The sequence below is a fragment of the Nanorana parkeri genome, unplaced genomic scaffold (assembly GCF_000935625.1).
Source record: "Nanorana parkeri isolate BGI_ZX_2015 unplaced genomic scaffold, ASM93562v1 scaffold13, whole genome shotgun sequence".
Taxonomy (NCBI): domain Eukaryota; kingdom Metazoa; phylum Chordata; class Amphibia; order Anura; family Dicroglossidae; genus Nanorana; species Nanorana parkeri.
The window spans coordinates 1208477-1227608 of record NW_017306281.1 but is presented as its reverse complement, the minus strand read 5'-3'; the positions used below and the strand labels follow the sequence as shown (position 1 = coordinate 1227608).

At 41.5% G+C, this 19132-nt stretch overlaps 1 protein-coding gene and 1 long non-coding RNA gene across 2 annotated transcripts in view; one reads left to right on the top strand and one right to left on the bottom strand.

Moving 5' to 3' along the window:
* LOC108787551 overlaps positions 1-15360 on the bottom strand; it is an 18631-nt gene extending 3271 nt beyond the window's left edge. The window contains exons 1-2 of the long non-coding RNA XR_001941264.1: positions 15348-15360; positions 5276-5278 (exon numbers count right to left, since the gene is read on the bottom strand). This is a non-coding gene — a long non-coding RNA (uncharacterized LOC108787551). The remainder of the gene's footprint in view (positions 1-5275; positions 5279-15347) is intronic.
* DIABLO (diablo IAP-binding mitochondrial protein) overlaps positions 12246-19132 on the top strand; it is an 11233-nt gene continuing 4346 nt past the window's right edge. The window contains exons 1-4 of the mRNA XM_018557124.1: positions 12246-12328; positions 15441-15555; positions 18057-18185; positions 18686-18796. Of these exons, the coding sequence (XP_018412626.1) occupies positions 12279-12328; positions 15441-15555; positions 18057-18185; positions 18686-18796 (405 nt within the window). The 5' untranslated portion in view covers positions 12246-12278. The remainder of the gene's footprint in view (positions 12329-15440; positions 15556-18056; positions 18186-18685; positions 18797-19132) is intronic.

The window sequence follows — 19132 nt, the reverse complement described above, 5'->3', positions numbered from 1 at the left end:
AGAGAGAGAGAGGGAAAGGTGGTTTTCTCCTTTCATTCTGTCTAGAATTGAAACCTTGGACAAATCTATAGAAAGGGGTGAGATGGGATGAACAGTAACCAGGTCACAAATTTAGTACCTATCTGCTCCTATAGTGACAGGCTGAACCAACAAGGAGTTCCTCTATCACTCCTGGCTAGTGAGATTCTGCAGTGTCTCAGCCAGTGAGGGAACAATGCCATAGCAGCAGGTTAGTTCTCTTTTAGTGATCCTGTCACCTGCAAGCTGCCGCCTTTGACTGAATAATGAAAGCAATGTAGGAATAAATAAATGACATGCATATGCAATGTCTCAAGTTTACCTGACTAAATATATTACCAGCAACACATGAAACCATACTGCATAGACTTTATAAGGACCTGTTTATAAGGGTAGGTGCATAGCTATATGGTCCTACCATGTAAATCCAAAGGTTGAGAAAAGCCAGCATGCCAACTTAAAATACAAAATGATAGTTTACTGAAGCCCCATATCAGTAAGGAAACACTAATGTTTCAGGGGTGTGTGGACTGTCTTTATCAAGGTTACAAGCACAGACAAATAATCACAATATACACATCTTAAAGACAGGTGAGTGATAAACAAAGACCGCCACCCTACCACCATTCTGGATATAAGGTACGACCTTGTTTATTTAATTTTATGGTAGTATGGCCAATGTGGCCATTTACAATATGCATGGTACAGTATGGCAATCAGTAGTGAGGTGATCTATGTTTATCAATGACCAGTCTTTAATATGTGTAAATGTGTGTATATATATATTCCCACGAGGTTGCGAATATTTGCCTCTGCTTGTGACCTTGATAGAGAGGATTCATGTACCCTCAAAATTATCGTGTTTCTGTACTGATATGGGGCTAGTAAATTATCCTTCTGGATTATAAGTTACCAAACTGGCTCTTCTCTTCTTTAAATATATTACAAGGGAAAAAGTGGAAATATACCATATAGTTTTTAAAGGTCCACTGGTCATTTTGGTTCTTCCTATTTTGCTTGCTACTTGGTCTACTTTAAACTTTACTTTTAATGAATAAAAAGATAGATTAATAAAGGTATATACAGTATAAAAGGTGCAACAATGCTGCACTAATATGAAGTCCTGTGAATATAAAATATGATACATTATGAGGCATTCTATTTAAGTATCTGCTAGGATAGAGTAGCCGTGATATAATATTATAGTAATAATAATAGTTACAAAATTGAATGTATTAAAATATTCTTCTGTATCAAAATCTTTATAATTGTTCCCCCGATACTGTATATTCAATATATTTTTTTAAATAGAATAAACATTAACTTCAATGTGAGTCTGCTGCTCGTTAAAAATAGACATGGTTTTGCTGAAAACCACAAAGACAATACTGCCTATCATCTGTAATAATTGGTCTCTGACCACACCTAGTCCATTAGTTGCACAGACTGAATACAGAAACATTATTGAAGGATCTGGAGATTAGCAGACAGGAAGAGGAGCAGACTGCATCACTCAGCTGCTACAGGACACAAACACCCCCAGCATAAGAGGAGTCAGGCAAACTTTGTTCCAAGCAGCAGACCAGAAGGTAAGCATCAGTATTAAACTTTATTTTGGAAAATGTATTGTCTGTCTCACATACATACAATGTTAACAGCATCATGATTTTGTTACATGCTGTACATACATTTATATATAAATAGATGTGTGCGTGTGTATTTCAAATTGATCAACTTTGTTCTTTCTGTTAAAAAGTGAATAAATAGAAAATATAGTAAATATATTTGTATTAATTTGGACTTCATTTTGTTAAAGTTCTTCCAGTATTTCACAATCAGAGCACTGCCCAGCAAGTGCATTATAAGCAATTATAGCATTAAATATTAATCTTGTTTGCCCTCCATTTCATGTTTATGGCTTTCTCGTGTCAATAAACCTTGTACAGTAAAAGCCAGCTACAGAATTGTCTATCACTGTTCACGTTCTATTACTCTTCCCTTAATTATGGTATAAAGACTGTGTAGAAATGTAATTTTGATAGATGCAGTTTATGTAGAATAATTAGGGGTGTGTGAAAAGCATGGTTGGTAATGTGACAGATCATTAAAGTGACATTAAACCCTCAGATTTTTTTAACATAAAACAATAGTGTAATGTGTGCCTTACTGTAATCCATGGTTGTTTCCCTTCTCTTTGCTGCTCTTCCTTTTAAATCTGTATCTGTTCTCATGGTGGGCAGAACTTCTGTTTTGCAGCAGACTGCCTTGTCTCTGAAATGGATACATGGTGTCTGTGTGTAGGTTTGCAACCTGAGCCAGCACTACAGGAAGAGGCACTCAGCTGCAAAGGGAAGTTCTCCCCCAGCATGAGAAGAGATAAGGATTTAAAAGGAAGAGCAGCAAAGAGAAGGGAAACAACCATGGATTACAGTAAGGCACACATTACAGTATTGGTTTATGTTAAAAAATCTGAGGGTTTAATGTCACTTTAAACTTGTATTCCCTCCACAATGTATTACAAAGTCTTATAAAGTGGGCGCAATCTTTATTTTTGTTACAATATGGTGATTGTTTGCACAGGAGCAGTGTGAGGACTCGTTCTGGATGGCTCCCAGGGATTCATTCGCTGTCCACTTTCTTCTGGTGCTGAAAGAGATGCTGGCCTTTGTGCTGTTCAGTTATACCGTGCTGATCGGAGCTCTGCTGGTTGCTGGATGGACAACTTACCTCCTTGTCCTCAAATGAATGCTATTACAAGGCATGGAAAGGACTTAGTACCTTCATTGTCATCTCTTCTGTACTCCTAATGGCTACAATCCCACTATTATAATGGCTAATGTTTATTGTAATATCTTCACTTCTAACGTAAGATAGACAAAACCTTGTATATGATATGTGAAAATAATAAAAGCTGTTAAACCATACTTTTCCAACAAAGTTCTTACTAAGGGAAAGTCTTAAGCTAGGTATACACTTGTAGATTTGTATACAAACATTCATTAGAACATTTAATAATGCCATCAGAGACTTGTAGAATGTCATTTGAAATGTAATTTTATTTTAACATTCAACTTTGAAATGATTTGAGTTTGGCTGACCTCACATGGGCAGCAGCCTCCACCACCCCCTGAAAAGCAATCCGTGGTGGATCACTTTTTGAGAGGGCAGTGGAGCTGCAGCTGCCCAGCGTTCAGGAGGTGATACTGCTGCCTGCTGAATGCAGTTTTTTTTTAAATCCCACTGGGAATTTTTTGTTGCAGTATTGCACTGAAAACGTTTACCCACACGGTTGCCGCATGGTCCCATTGATTGCAATGGTCACTTTTGACAAGCAGAACAAACTGTCAAATGTGACACATTGTATATTTTTTGCTGCACAGCATTGCGGCCACAGTAATGTATACAGCACTGTCTGGCCACAGTAATGTATACAGCACTGTCTGGCCACAGTGCTGACATTGCAGATACACCACCTGATTTTACTGCCCCCTTGCCACCCATGTGAATGAGGTCTTCCTGGAAAGAAAACCACATTTACTGTTAGAATTTTGTTTGTTTGAGAAAATGTTTCCATTCTGTTTCTTTGATTTGTTTTTGTTACTGTGATCAAGAACAGTTGGTGACTTGACCCCACTGACTATTCCAAAATTGAACAAACATTCCGGAAATGACCATTTCTGGAAAAAAAAATCTAACCGTGTATACCCAGCTTTAGCATATACGTTGTAAGATGGTGTTTACTATTGTTATCTACCTAGGCCAGATTACATGAATGCATAGCTGTTGACAGCAGATAATGTCCCAGCAATGCTGTCCATTCTTTCACAAGCAATTAGGACAGACCCGTGTCCAAAGAATATGTTATATCCTCTGCTACTGTTATCTAAAGGCATCTGCTGGCTGTTGTGATACTACTCTGCCAACAAATAAAATGGATTACAACTATTCACTGTCCTGCTTAGGGTTATTTATACCAAGTTTACTGGTTGCACTATTCTACTGTGCAGCAATTGAAAGCTAGCATTAGCTTTATATGCAGAATTGTATACAGATAGTTCCTAGGGGTGAAGAACCAATAAAGAAGCCGACTGCAATAAATCATATACTGAATGGTAGCAATGTTAGCAAAGAAAATAAGCAACCCATTGCTTAAAGTATTGGGAATAAATGAATGATTGTATTTTTCTAATCATGTTGTCTGTTTTGCTAGGTAAAAATAAAATATGTTAAAGGAAAATGGATTTCATCTGCAATTTGTGGAAATCATTTATTTCAAAATGATTGTGTCATGGTCTCCACTATCTGCATTAGTGATGGGTAAATCTGCTTGGGTTCAATTCTCCACGGGTAATTCATTGAACCTGAACCTAGAGGCGAATACCATTAAAATCTATGGCATACACACCGCAGCAATACCCCAATCTGATTCACCAGTCTGATTCATTTCAGTTTAAAAAAAATAATTTTTCAGGTAGCTTTATCAGTGACACATGACTTTTCATCAAATGTTAATAGGCCCGCTTTGAATGGCAGATCGAAATTGGCCAGTAATTTGCTGTGGTTGTTCTTGTTCTCACTGGTGCAAAACTTCCCTGCTACTGTCCAATTTTCATCAAGAGCTTGTTTAGAATTAAGAGACCACAGATGATACAGAGTACGGACAAGTGTACATCTGTCGTCTCTTAATTCTAAACGAGCTCTTGATGGAAATTGGACAGCAGTGTAAAATTTGCCAACATCAGGACAATTTTAAATAGCAAGGCTAGGCCCAAGTTTCCTGAAGACAAAGAGCACAATCAGGTGTTTTACTACAGGAATTAAGAGACAGCAGATGGTACAGTAGTGTAACATTTTCCAGCTGCAGGAACATTTTAATAAGCAAAGCCAGGCCCAAATTTACTAGAGACAAAGAGCACGGACTGGGGTTTTACTACAAGAATTAGGATACTGCAGAGGATTCAACAGTTTAAAATTTGCCAGCAACAGGACAATTTATATGAGGGATAATATATCTAACTGGTGCATGCCTAAATTGTATCTTTATCTATGGGGATGCGGGTGTTGAATGTGAGCAATATAATGTAGGGCTGTGGAAATTAAAGATTAATTTCTCGATGAATCGTTAAACTTTTTGATCGATTAAAATTATTTTGATCGCTAATGAAAACACTCACCTCTCCGCCGCCTTCCGGGAGTCCCGTCGGCGATCCGATGACGTCATGGACATCGACGTCACCGGACTCCTTAGATTAATAACGTGCTGGATTAGTGTGATCCTAGTTCATTTTATTACTTCATTGCTGTGCTGTATGTGTATAGGCCAATGTAGTTGGATCTGTATGTGCGTTATAATCGAAATTAATCGATTGGAAAAAAATGTGATTAATCGAACACGAAAATTTTAATCATTACCAGCCCTAATATAATGTCATGTGGTTTAGCTGCACTCTGTTTTGTTTCCTTTCAAATAAACAGCAGTGTGCTGTGAACAAAAGGCAGCTTAAAGAACAAATGGTCAGTACACGTAAATGCTCTGCCTTAAGCACCCCAAACTTAAACAAAAGGCCCTATTAAATAAAAACCCACAAAAGAAATGACAACCCCAAAATACCAGCCCTAAAACAAAAGCCTGCTTTTTAGAAAAAAAATAAAGGCCCTTCAACATAAAATAAAAACCAATATACCCCCAAAGTAAATGAAACCACATCAATCATCACTTCCTTACATAAGGCTATAAGAAGGTGCCATGCTGGGTGCAACTGTGGTTCCCAAATACTTATTGTACAATATGGACAAGCTGTCCAGGGAGCATGACGCCATAACTTGGCTTGTAGTCAATGCAGACGTTTGTCAGAAGTTCTGAGGGCAATATTTTGCCCTAAACTGGAAAGTGAGCTGAATTGGAGAATGTTTCCAGTTCAGCTATGTTGTCCTAGATTGTTCACTTATCCTGCCTTCTCCCAACCCTTCACCCTTTTGTGAATAACCCTGCAAATCTCTGCTTTGGGTGGAGTTATCCCGTAGTGATTTCTTACTAAAGCAACAACACACTCCTATAACAGTAACCTAACTGTTACTAATTGGTTCCCTAATAGGGATGTTTGCATTTTACACTTTGCCGGTGCTTCACTGAATGATAATAATGATGATATCAGTCACTGCTAACTATATTAATGATTGTTTTCCAAAGGAAACAAACTCTAGTTTTTATGAATGGTTTATCATACATGTACAGAACACGGCAAACCAAATTATTTGTAGACATATCTGGTCTAAATCCTTAAAGCTCCGAGTCTTATTTTCAGAAAAGTATAGGAGTCCATGTGTTTAGAATGCTCTTTTCACACATTTGGGATGCAAACTGTACAGTCAAAACAGTTTCATTTTGTTTACTAAATACGGTGTTACTTGAATGCAAAATATTTGCAAAATGGATATGTTTTGGTGTCTTTTTGGCTTTACTGTCCCATGTCATGTGGTTTCTACTGCATTGCAAGGGTGATCCCTATTTTACAGGCCATTTGCACTTTACCAGAAACAGACTTTCCATATGTTATTTGCGTCAAAGGAAGATAGTGGAGCTGATTAGTCAGTCCACAAAATGTTCATATAGGAGCAGTTCTCTTCGGAAGGGAAAGGTGGCCCCATGGACTTGGATCTGAGAGGGCATTATAGTCCACATTTGATGATCAATCCCATCTTTAAATCAGCCCACTAGAAGAAAACTTGACTTGGACTGGGAAGTTAGTAATGTGGATCTGTCATAGCAGTGCAGGCCTTAACCTAGACAACACACTGACTACAGGTATCTGAGCAAAGACCAAATGCCTGCAGAGAAGGTAAGTTCAAGGTACTCTGGTAAATACTGTCTCACGCAAAACACAGGACAGGAAATATGTGAAAGCAGACCCACTAACGTCACATGATTTCATGCTGAACGCACACACTTGGTCTGTTATTAGGTCCTCCTTTGATTGTTATCTCCTGTAAGATCTGCTCTGGCTGGAGGTTAAAGAGCAAAGAGATCCATTGCATGCCCCCCCCCTCCCCAAATGTTGAAGTATATTTGTATTTAATATAAAAGGAAGACTATTGAGCATAATACCAAGGCACAAGTAAAGTGCTCTACACACGCACTCAATGTTCACCTCTTTTTACTCTTAGATCAGTTTTGATATGCCACACAAAATGTCCCCATCTGTCTTCTTTCTTTTTGAGTCACCTCAATATAAATTATGTTGGTTCAATGTTTCATAGATATGATAGGAAAATTGAAATGGTCTGATTACTGAATGTAATAAAACATGCATAGGGTCATTGTTATAGAGATTCATCCTTTCAATTTGTCTTGGTGACCATTATGACTGAGATAACGAATGTCCTACATTTTGAGTTGTTACCAGAAGAGGAATAGAGGGGAAATCTTCCAATTGGGACACTAGTTTTGGTGACAACTGTGTAAGAGGGGATTTCCCTCACTTTGGAGGGATTTCCTTTCTCTTCCTGTTGTGGCTATGGGACAGGAAGTGAAAAGAAACCTCCTCAATGGGACACAGATGAGTGAAAAAACTGTCTGGGGTTATAACCCAAGATGAACAGGTAGGAGTAGCCCAACTGTGCTGACAGTGAGAGGTACTTAAAGGGGGCATGGTTAACCCCTTCGTGACGGGAGACGTACACTGTACGTCCCGTCACAAAGTGCCTATATGACTGGCCATGTACACTGTACGTGAAGAGTTATATCAGGCTTTGTAATGCCGGTAACCGCTGATTCTCAGCGGTTACCAGTCATTAATGAATGCCTCATTGTTGAGGCATTCATTAATTAAATAATTAAGTTTTTTGTAAAAGCTTCTTCCTTTCATTAATGAAAGAATGAAGCCGTTACATGCAAATATGGGACGCTATTAGCAATCCCGTATCTGACAGCTGAAAATAGCAGAGAGGTAGCAGTGACTCACCTCTCTGCTATTTGTTTTGACAGCTCGAGAGCCCGATGTTTAGATACATTTCACTCAAAAGATACAATGTATATCTTTTGAGTGAAATGTATCAGTTCTCATCGTCTAGGCACGATCAAAGAGCTTTTAGTGAGATCTGAATCTGACTAAAGTCACGATCAGTCTCTAAGGTTATGATTAGTTGTTCCCGGTTCATAATAGAAAGGATAGCCAAAAATAAAATAAAAAAGTTAATTTATCAAGCTGTCATAGTGATTGCTTGATATAAACTGACAAGAAAAAAAAAAAGTTTTTTTATTTTATTTTTATTTTTTTTACAAAGTGTAAAAAAATTAAAATAAAGTGTAAAACAAAATTAGGAAAATATAAATTATATATAAATATATTTTTTATACTATAATTAATATAAAAAAATTCTAAAAAAAATAATAATAATCAAAACTTGTGAAAAAAGTGTTTTCTTCTAGTTTTTTTCCTCATTTTTTTATTTTATTCAAACTAAGTGAGGGGTTAGGTACACATATGTGATATAATTATATAGCCCTATCTGTCCTCTAAAAAACAATATATAATATGTGTGGGTACATTTAGTAAGAAAGTATATTACTGCTGTGGAAGAATCACACAGCAAAAATGTAAAAAGTGTGTCAGTCATTTATGAACAGAAACTTAAAACTAGCTCAGTCATGAAGGGGTTAAATAAAACCTGAGCTTACTCACTGTATAGAGGGCACACATATGCATTCTTTCATTACTGTACCACATGCCAGAGACACATTCAAACCTCAGCACAATCTTATTTTTTAAGAAGATAAAAGCTTCTATAATCTATAGACAAGGATTACTTAACAACCAGTACCAATCCTGATAATAAACACTTTGGTCTGGATTATTTAATGTATAATATAGCATAACAAGTGCAGGGGTCAGGAGTATGAGTGTATATAGTGCAGGGGTCAGGAGTATGAGTGTATATAGTGCAGGGGTCAGGAGTATGAGTGTATATAGTGCAGGGGTCAGGAGTATGAGTGTATATAGTCAGGGCTGTCTTTACTGCAGGACAAAAGGGGCAACTGCCCTGGGCCCCATCATTTACAGGGGCCCACAGCAGCCATCCCTCTCGCCAGAGCAGCAGACAGAACAAGCAAAGCGCCACTACTGGTGGGGAGACCGACCAGTAGTGGTTTCCAGCCTGTCACTTCACAGGCTAGAAACTGCCAGTGTCTATGTGCCGCCTCCGGCAGTGGTCTCCCCCTCCCCCGATGCCTGTCACATAGATCCAGCAGGCACAGAGGAGAAGAGGAGAATGAGGTGGAGGGCACAAAAGTCTTATTCTATTATTAAGTAGAACAGAACAAATGTACCAGTACGGGGATATTTTAGCAAAATCGGAATTGCATTTCCATTGCATGTCCCGAAACAATTGCTGCACGGTGCACTGCATTTTCAACATATGCATTCTACAAATAGTATAGACATAGTCCATTGCGCATACAGGGGTCTGGGTAGGGAAGGTGGGAGGGGGGGCAGGTGCTGGAGGGTTTTGGAGGCCCATCAGCAAAGTCTTGCCCAGGGCCTAATTAATATTAAAGATGGCCCTGTATATAGTGCAGGGGTCAGGAGTATGAGTGTATATAGTGCAGTGGTCAGGAGTATGAGTGTATATAGTGCAGGGGTCAGGAGTATGAGTGTATATAGTGCAGGGGTCAGGAGTATGAGTGTATATAGTGCAGGGGTCAGGAGTATGAGTGTATATAGTGCAGGGGTCAGGAGTATGAGTGTATATAGTGCAGGGGTCAGGAGTATGAGTGTATATAGTGCAGGGGTCAGGAGTATGATTGATCAGGAGTATGATTGTATATAGTGCAGGAGTATGAGTGTATATAGTGCAGGGGTCAGGAGTATGAGTGTATATCGTGCTGGGGTCAGGAGTATGAGTGTATATCGTGCAGGGGTCAGGAGTATGAGTGTATATAGTGCAGGAGTATGAGTGTATATAGTGCAGGAGTATGAGTGTATATAGTGCAGGGGTCAGGAGTATGAGTGTATATAGTGCAGGAGTATGAGTGTATATAGTGCAGGGGTCAGGAGTATGAGTGTATATAGTGCAGGGGGTCAGAAATGCATAAGGCACAAAGTGCAGGGCTGAGGGGTGGTAAGCCACAAAATGCAGGGTCAGGAGTATGAGTGTATATAGTGCTGGGGTTTGAGATGCATAAGGCACAGAGTGCTGGGGTTTGGGGGTGCGTAAGGCACAGAGTGTTGGTGTTTGGGGTGCATAAGGCACAGAGTGCTGGGGTTTGGGGGTGTGTAAGGTACAGAGTGTTGGGGTTTGGAGGTGCGTAAGGCACAGAGTGTTGGGGTTTGGGGGGGTGTAAGGCCCAGAGTGTTGGGGTTTGGGGTGCGTGAGGCAGAGTGCTGGGGTTTGGGGTGCGTAAGGCACAGAATGCTGGGGTTTGGGGTGCATAAGGCACATAGTTCCGGGGTTTGGGGTGCGTAAGGCACAGAGTGCTATGGTTTGGGGTGCGTGAGGCACAGAGTGCTGGGGTTTGGGGTGCGTGAGGCACAGAGTGCTGGGGTTTGGGGTGCGTGAGGGCACAGAGTTCCGGGGTTTGGGGTGCGTAAGGCACAGAGTGCTGGGGTTTGGGGTGCGTGATGGCACAGAGTTCTGGGGTTTGGGGTGCGTAAGGCACGGAGTGCTATGGTTTGGGGTGCGTGAGGCACAGAGTGCTGGGGTTTGGGGTGCGTGAGGCACAGAGTGCTGGGGTTTGGGGTGCGTGAGGGCACAGAGTTCCGGGGTTTGGGGTGCGTAAGGCACAGAGTGCTATGGTTTGGGGTACGTGAGGCACAGAGTGCTGGGGTTTGGGGTGAGTGAGGCACGGAGTGCTGGGGCTTGGGGTGCGTAAGGCACAGAGTGCTAAGAGTGCTATGGTTTGGGGTGCGTGAGGCACAGAGTGCTGGGGTTTGGGGGGTGCGTAAGGCACAGAGTGCTATGGTTTGGGGTGCGTGAGGCACAGAGTGCTGGGGTTTGGGGGTGCGTAAGGCATAAAGTGCTGGGGTTTGGGGGTGCGTAAGGCACAGAATGCTGAGGTTTGGGGGTGCGTAGGGCACAGAGTGCTGGGGTTTGGGGTGCGTAAGGCACAGAGTGTTGGTATTTGGGGTGTGTAAGGCAGAGTGTTGGGATTTGGGGTGCGTAAGGCACAGAGTGCTATGGTTTGGGGGTGCGTAAGGCACAGAATGCTGGGGTTTAGGGGGTGCGTAGGGCACAGAGTGCTGGGGTACATCAGGCACAAAGTTCAGGGTTTAGAAGTGTATAACGAACAAGGTGCAGGGCCCAGGAGTACATCGTGCAGAGAGTACAAGAGAGTGTAACACACAGGCCAGGGTACATACTACAACCAAAACAAAGACGTTTATCTGAGCTAAAAGACCGTTCCAAGCCTGCCTTGGAAAAGTGAGCGGTGATACTGAAAACAGAGGCAGAGGTAGTTCCTCAGGTTCAGGACGTATTCTCTCTTTCTAGGGGATAGATGTGTCACCTGCCTGGCTATGGCGTGAGGTGAAGGTGCATTAAAGTGTATGTAAACCCCAACAATGGAATGATCTTATTTGCTAAATATACCACTGACAGTGTTTTGTTATATCTGTTTGAAAAGTGCAAAATACGCAGTTATACCCGGTTATTACCGCTCCACTGCGCATGTGCTGGGCAACTTCCCTACCACACGATGCCAGGCTGCAAGAACCAAGAAGAGAATGGCGCCCCAAAGGACATGTATGTTTTTGAGGTGGAGTGAAATCCCTCTTCAAGTTCGTTTAAACTCCAAACTTTTTGCTTTTCCTATGATAAAGGAAAATGAGCAGAATTTATCAAAACTGGAGCAGACGGAATCTGGAGCAGTTACATGTGGCAACCAATCAGCTTCTCTCTTTCATGTTTAAAGCTTAACTGAACAAACTGAAGAGAGAAGATGATTGGTTACTATGGCAACTGCTTCAGATTCTGTCTGCTCTAATTTTGATAAATTCTTCCAGTATGTATAATACACACATTCTTGAGAAGGTGATTTTTCTTTTACTCTGAATGTCTCTGGACTTATCTCAGTCCCCCCACTATGACATAAGCTGAGCACATGGCTGGGAAGTTCTGGTGGCTTGCCCTAAATGCGACCTCCCCGTACAGCGCCCAGCCGTCTGTCTTTGTAATATCTTCTTTCCCCAGCAGGGGACAACCGACATCAGGAAAGCGCCCCAGTTCCGACAGAGGCCAGTACGTCACTTCCTGTTGCCACCTGTAAGATGGCGTCCCTCAGTAGGCGGCTTGTCTGGAATGTCTCTCGCCTTCTTAGGTATACAGACAGCGTATTGTATTTCAGACTGAGATCATGTTTATATGGACCGCACTGTGGTCTCGGGGCTTGTCAGTGTACCAGGAGGTCCTGGCCGAGGCAGCGAACTTCCTGTTTGAGTTGTACCAGGAAGTCGGAGTCTTGGGGTTGTTCTGTGTGTATAATAGGTGACATCATGACTTGTGTATTGCTCTTCCTATCAGACTGACACTGCTAGACTGATGTATTTATCATAGAAATGGTCTGGATTCATTTGTCGCATTGTTTGTAGAAGACTGCCTCATCAGACTCGCTTATGGTAAAGACTAAGGATCGCAATACATGTAACAACCTCATTGTAAGATCTCTGTAGAATCAACTCTAGATTTACCAAAGCTATGTAAAAATGAGGACCTACCGAATCTATCCAATCATTTTGGATCCCGGCAGGTAATTGCACTACATAGTTGTTTGTACAATCTTCTTTAGATCTGCCATCAGGTTGTAACAAGCTGATCTCCATGATACAAGAAACTTGCTTCATAAGTGACATCCGATGTGTATATTAGAACGTGACACTTGCCTGCCCACTAAAAGCTCAATGTTAGCAGTGGATTAGTGCATTGTGGCGGCTTCATACGTGTTTTGCATGCTGCCTGAGCTGTCACTGTTGATTTTGTTTTTGTTTTTTTTAGTTTTTTAAAAACTTTATTGGTAGTGTACAATGTGTGCACTCCATTCAGGTCCCTGGACAGCAGTGAGCTGCAGTGTGAAACAATGCTTAATTTCTCTGTAATGTACCGCCTGTCACTCCTGTTTTGTGGTGTGACAGGACACAGTTGTTTTCTATGTATCCTAGTGACCTGCATTGATCCGGTGCAGTGGAATGCAGGTTACTGTTGTATGGGTGAAAGGGCCCTAAATCTTCCCCTTTTTAGTAGTTTACCTTTTAAACATCAGTGATGTCATTTTTCCCATTGATCTAAAACAGTTTTGGCCAGGCACCTGGAAGAGGTGTCATTGAGGCAGATATGTCATGTCTGTTTTCTGTGCGGCGCTGCTATGAGAAACTCCAATCCCCATCATGCATTGGGAATTGTAGTTGTGAATGGGTGGCATTTGGAGGGGCGGTATGTTTTGATGCAATGTGAGTGGGCAGGGCAGGCTAGGAGTTTGAGACGCCTGACTAAACCCACTCTAGTGAGTGGCAATGTTGCCACTCACTGAAAATGAAACTACAGAGAAGAAGTTACAAGACCAGTGGCCAAAAGAGTAGCAGGAATAGTGGCCATCAGTCAGAAAACAGAAAGAAGGGGACAGAGCCCATCTTCTGAATAATTCCTGCATGGATTTCTAAGTGGGAGTATAAAAAAAAGAAATGTATTTAACTCAGGGGTGGACAATTTAATCTGGAATTCAGGAGCCAGTTTGTCTAATCCAGGAGCCAGCAGAATCTTTTTAGGAACCAGCCCCATTGACAACTAGAGAAAACCTCAAAAGTTTTGAGTCAGCTGTATTTTTTTAAGGATCTTTAGTGACCTGGGTCCTGGGATTGGTCCAGCCCTGATTTAAAGTAAGAAAAGACCTTTTCAAAACTGACAAAATAGTTGTGCCTGGAGTGCAGCACGCACCTCTGTCATCCCAGGAAGGATCACCAGGAGATGTGTTTAGTACTTGGAGAGTGCTTACAGATACCATTGTTATCGAAGGCCTCATTCACATTGGCATGTCGCCCTGTACAGCATGAAGGGCCATTTTGTGATGTATGTGGAGCTCTGTGAAGAAGCGTGCGGACAGCATTTGTAACTCTATGGAGACACGTGAGCTATTGACCATCGCACACTGCTTTCAGCAGCTCTGAGTTCTAACAGCTGCACAGCCTCGGGTGCAGACATGATGGATCCAGGTCCATGTGCCATCTGTGTGAGGCTGTCAAAACTCGTAGCTGGGGGAAACAGCGCATGAGGGCACGCAGCTTCTGTGTCTCCATATAGGTAAATAAGCTGTCCGCAGCTCCAAGCATATTCAAAACCGTCCCTGTACACTGTGCGGGGCAATACACCTCAAGTGAATGTGGCCTTATTCAGCTGTAACCAACCAGGTTAAGATGATCTTACAGCTGAACCTCAGGCACAACTCTTGTCCCATGTAATGTGAAAAGATATCTGGCTTGTAGGGCTGCAACCAGCTAATCGATAATAATCAATTATGAGAATAGTTGTCAATGAGAGGAAGAGATATATTTTTTTCTTAATGCAACTAATCGAATAATCGAAAAAATAATCGGGCAACTAGTCGATTCTGAAAATAGTCATTAGCTGCAGCCCTAGTGGCTTGCCTTGTAAATTGCTGCATATGTCTTTAAGGAAGTCAGTAACCTAATACTAGAAGCAAGTACATGGAAAAGAGCTTCTAAGAGTAACTGTCTCAATATGAAGACTTGTATATGCTTTCCCTCACCTTGAAAGGTGGTTGTTATGGACATATGTGTCAATCCTCTACAGAAACTTCCTGGTACAGTTGCTTGTGTCTGGGCAACTCTTGTATGACTATCATTTTGGTTCAGTAGATACCATTTAGTTCACTCGGACACTCTGTGAGACAAACCTGACTACTCCCTGTCCGAATGAGATGGCATTTGCATTGCTTTTGTTTGGATGCCACAAGTAAAAAAAAAACTTTTTACATTTGAGCCATATAACAATAAATAAATAACTGTTTCCTACAAATTTATTTGAGTGCAAAATAATCCAGTCAGTACAATAATAGTTTTTACAACATTTAAAGCAGAATTGAAGATGAAACCTTTATTTTGTATGGATCGGGGAAATGTTGCAACTTCTAGTTTTTTTGTTTTAAATGTCCTCATTGGGGAGTTGGGGCGTGAGGAACAATGGGGGCGGAGTAGGGGGAGGGCCAGTTTTTTATTTCTAAGTGCCCCTAGGGAGAGTACCCTTCATTTCTTGGGTGGTCATTTGGGCCAGAACACAGAGTTTCACCCCTTAGGATAAGTCATCAACATAAATCTGAAATATAAAACAAATGTTTTACAAAGCATGCCCTTTGTTGGTATGTACTATTCAATTTAATATCCTATTGATATGAATATTCATGTTGTTGTTTTTCTTTTCAGGCCAATTTTCCCAATTGTCTATAGGAGATCCTTTGCAGACCTTTTTAAAGGTTCATGGCGTCAAGTGCTTCCTGTTGGCTTAGGGACAAGTCTCTGTGCTATTCCTGTGGGGCAGGTAAGGAAAATATATGAGAAACCATGTTAGTAGTAGAGTCTTGTGTCATGTTCGCCATCAATCAATGAGGAGAGTTTGAAGTTTAAGTCATATCCTGCATGCTATGACTTCCTCAGGCATTCAAAAACAATTGTAAAAATTGCTGCTTTGCATACCAGTCACATGACCGATATTCAGGATTTTTCTTTCATGTGATCTTTGCTGAAGGGAAGCATCAGAATTCTGTTCAAAAACCTTTTTGTTTAACCATGATACATAGGCTAGGCACTTGAAGGAAACCTATAGTGAGAAATGCAGGTGCTGGAACTACCAACCTTCTTCTGAGATATTAGTTGCTACTCGCTGTTAAGGTAAAGCTGCCCATACACCTTACGATTTATCTTTTGATTTCTGAACGGAATCGGGTTGTTGTGCGATAATCAGCCAATTGATGGGAAGAGAACGATCACAATTACTGTACAACTGGCTGAATTTCCTCGATCGGTCAGGCTGGAAAACTTTTTAGAGTCGTACGAAAATCGATGGATTAGTGAACACTGTGTGCATGTGCAAACGAAAATCAATTCTGTCAATTGACGAAATTCCGGTCAGTTAAGTTTTGCTAACAAACTATAATTGAAATACACATTGGTCTGTACATGATGGAGTAGTCGTGCAGAAATCGAATGACGGTTCGATGATGGGGCAAAACAAATCGTACGTTAATTGTAAGGTGTATGGGCAGCTTAAGCCTGTCATGTGAGAAATATGGTTACTGTTGTGGCCGACTTCCTTTTAAAAATGCTAGTTGCCTGTCTGTTAGATTGACCCATTCATTTCAGTACTTTGAACAAGTGCGCAGATTACAAATGTCAGACTTCCTTATGTGCTTACTTGTTCTAGGTGATCTAATTTTAAAGGAAAAGGGTTAGCATGACTTCCAAGCAACTAGCATTTTCAGAAGCAGTGAACGGCAATGGCAGCCTCCATGTTTTTCTTATGACATCCGAGAATCGGAACTGCACATGCGCCCGCCCCAAGATCCTTTGCGGCCGTACGAGCAGTTCCTGATTCTCGGCGCGGGATCGAGCAGCGATAACGAGATAAGTTTAAAATGATTTTAAAATGATTTTTAAAATGATTTTAACACTTCTTGCCTAAATCTACTGCTTGCTAGCAGTAGATATAAGCAAAAAAACGGAGGGTTTAGAACCCCTTTAAGTCAGGTTATCTCCTAATTTGTTTGCATGTTCCCTGAACTGAGAAAGTGGAAGGGAATATCCGCTGCACTTCCAGGTTAAAGTATGAACACCATTCAATCCCTATATAAATGTAAAGACATTTCTAAATTGTTTGAAGGGATCCAGTGAGGACAGAACTATGGAAACTTATATTGCTGACTCGTTTTAAAAGTTCTCTTGAGCCCGGCTTACTACCAAATTAGTCGCTGACTTGGAACATGTACAGTACTACAACAAGAATGAGGATGACAGCCATGGAGGCCGCACCATTAAAAACAGGCTGCCAGTTCAATATTTTTGTCCCTGCAGGTCCTCTCCAGGCTGTGCTCTGTGTTTTTCCTGTTTGTTATACTTCCTGGCCAGCAACTAAGATGTCATATTAGACTTGCTTTATTGTTTGCACTGGAGGTAGGTGGAATGGGGTGCTCATGATGTTTTATGAGGCAAAGTCGTCTAAGACAATGGATGATTAATACAGGTATAGACCTTTCTTCCTGCAAAAAAAAAAAAAAGGGGTCACACACACACACACTCTTAAATTTTAATTGTAAGGTCTTCTACACACACGAGAATATATCTATACTCCCCCCCCCCTATCGAATCTGCCACTGGACATGCCAGCGGAGCCTGGTGCACATGCCCCCCCTAGCTTCAGCACTGCCTCCAACCACCCCACGTGCCTCCCCTTCCCCCACACTGAGCCACTATTACCTTGCTTCTCCCCACTTTTCTATGTCCCGCAACCTGCTCGGTCCGGGTACTGTCGAGATGCCCCGCCTCCTGCAGAGCCCGCACTGTACTGAGAGCCGCGCATTCCTTGTGACAGCCCCGGAGCCTCCGTGCCGCTTCAATGACGGCCCAGCCTGCACGGTATCAGAGCGGCCTGGGGACCACCAAAATTTTCACACACACACACTTTTCAGAAAAGCATCATAAATCAAAAAAAAAAAGTTAAATCGTATACTTGCCTTTCCCCCCGCTTTCTGCCCTGCAGGACCTAGGTAAGGGTGACGTCATCCTCCTTCTGGCAAGATCTGGGGAATGTGGAGTACTCCAAATCTTGTAGCTGCTCTCAGCATTGTGCCGCAGCGCCATGTCATACGATTTGGAGTGCCCGTCATTCCACAGGATCTTATCGGGAAGAAGAGGAAATCACCCCCTGCACCATGGAAGCCAGAGCAAAGGTGAGCATAATGTCTTGTTAGATTTTTTTTGTTTTCTTTAATGCTTGTGCCCTAAATGCTTCAAACCTGTATTTGTACATTTTGTATTCTCTCGCAGAGGTCGGAGCCAGCACTATCAAATGAATCCCTAATAAAAAGGGCCGTCTCTCTGGTAACAGACAGTACCCAGACTTATCTGTCTCAGACTACATATGCACTTATTGAATCTTTTACAGAATATACCAAGGTAAGCAAAGTCCTCGCATTCTGCATTGTTGGATATTATGTACTACACCTCTGGTTTTGTCATTTAAAATCTCTGTAAACATCATTTTAATGCTCATTTGGCAATAGGTTAATTTGTATAAGTATTGGAGCCAAACACCATGTAATCAGCTTGTGAACATGATCTGTGAACAGGGTGCTGTATAATAGCTGTTGCAACAATCTAACATTGTGTAAAACGTTGCACCACTTCCTAAACGCATTAGAGAACATGTGATGAGGATTTTGAGAACAATTCACTTTTGTTCACTGCTGATTGTGCATAGCGTTCATGGTTCCTCATAAGCTATGGATAGTTCCCCTGACATGTCCGGGAATAGGGGGAATGTATATCAGGTGTGAACGTGATCTGCTGAGTGTCTTATTACTGCACCGGGAAAGGTCAAAAGCTACAGAAGTACTGGTGACAAATGATTTAACACACTTTAACCCCCCCCCCTTTTTTTTTTTTTTTTTACACAGGCTGTGTATACACTTATCTCATTGCAGCAAAAATATACTTCTCTCTTGAATAAAATAAACTCTAGTGAAGAAAATGCCATCTGGCAGGTGATCATTGGGGCGCGTGTGCAGGTAATCCTGATTTTTTATTTTTTTTTCGTAACTTTCCCAGAATTATGGTTGCAACCTGCTGTCGGCAAGAATATTAGGTCCTATACTTGTTGTTTACGTATGCTGTAGCAACACTGCTTTTGCATACCGGGGAAAGGGGGCTGTGACCTCAAAGTATTCAACACCTGCCCTGTTTGACAAGGGAAGCTTATTTGGTTTGCAGGTTCTGTTTTAAGATGGACCTCCAGACAAAGCTTTTGGACCCTGTTTTAGAAGAGTGAAGAAAGTCTTATACTTTTGGCAGTGGGCTGATTCCAAAACATTTGGTCCATTATAGATACTAAGACTACATTGTTT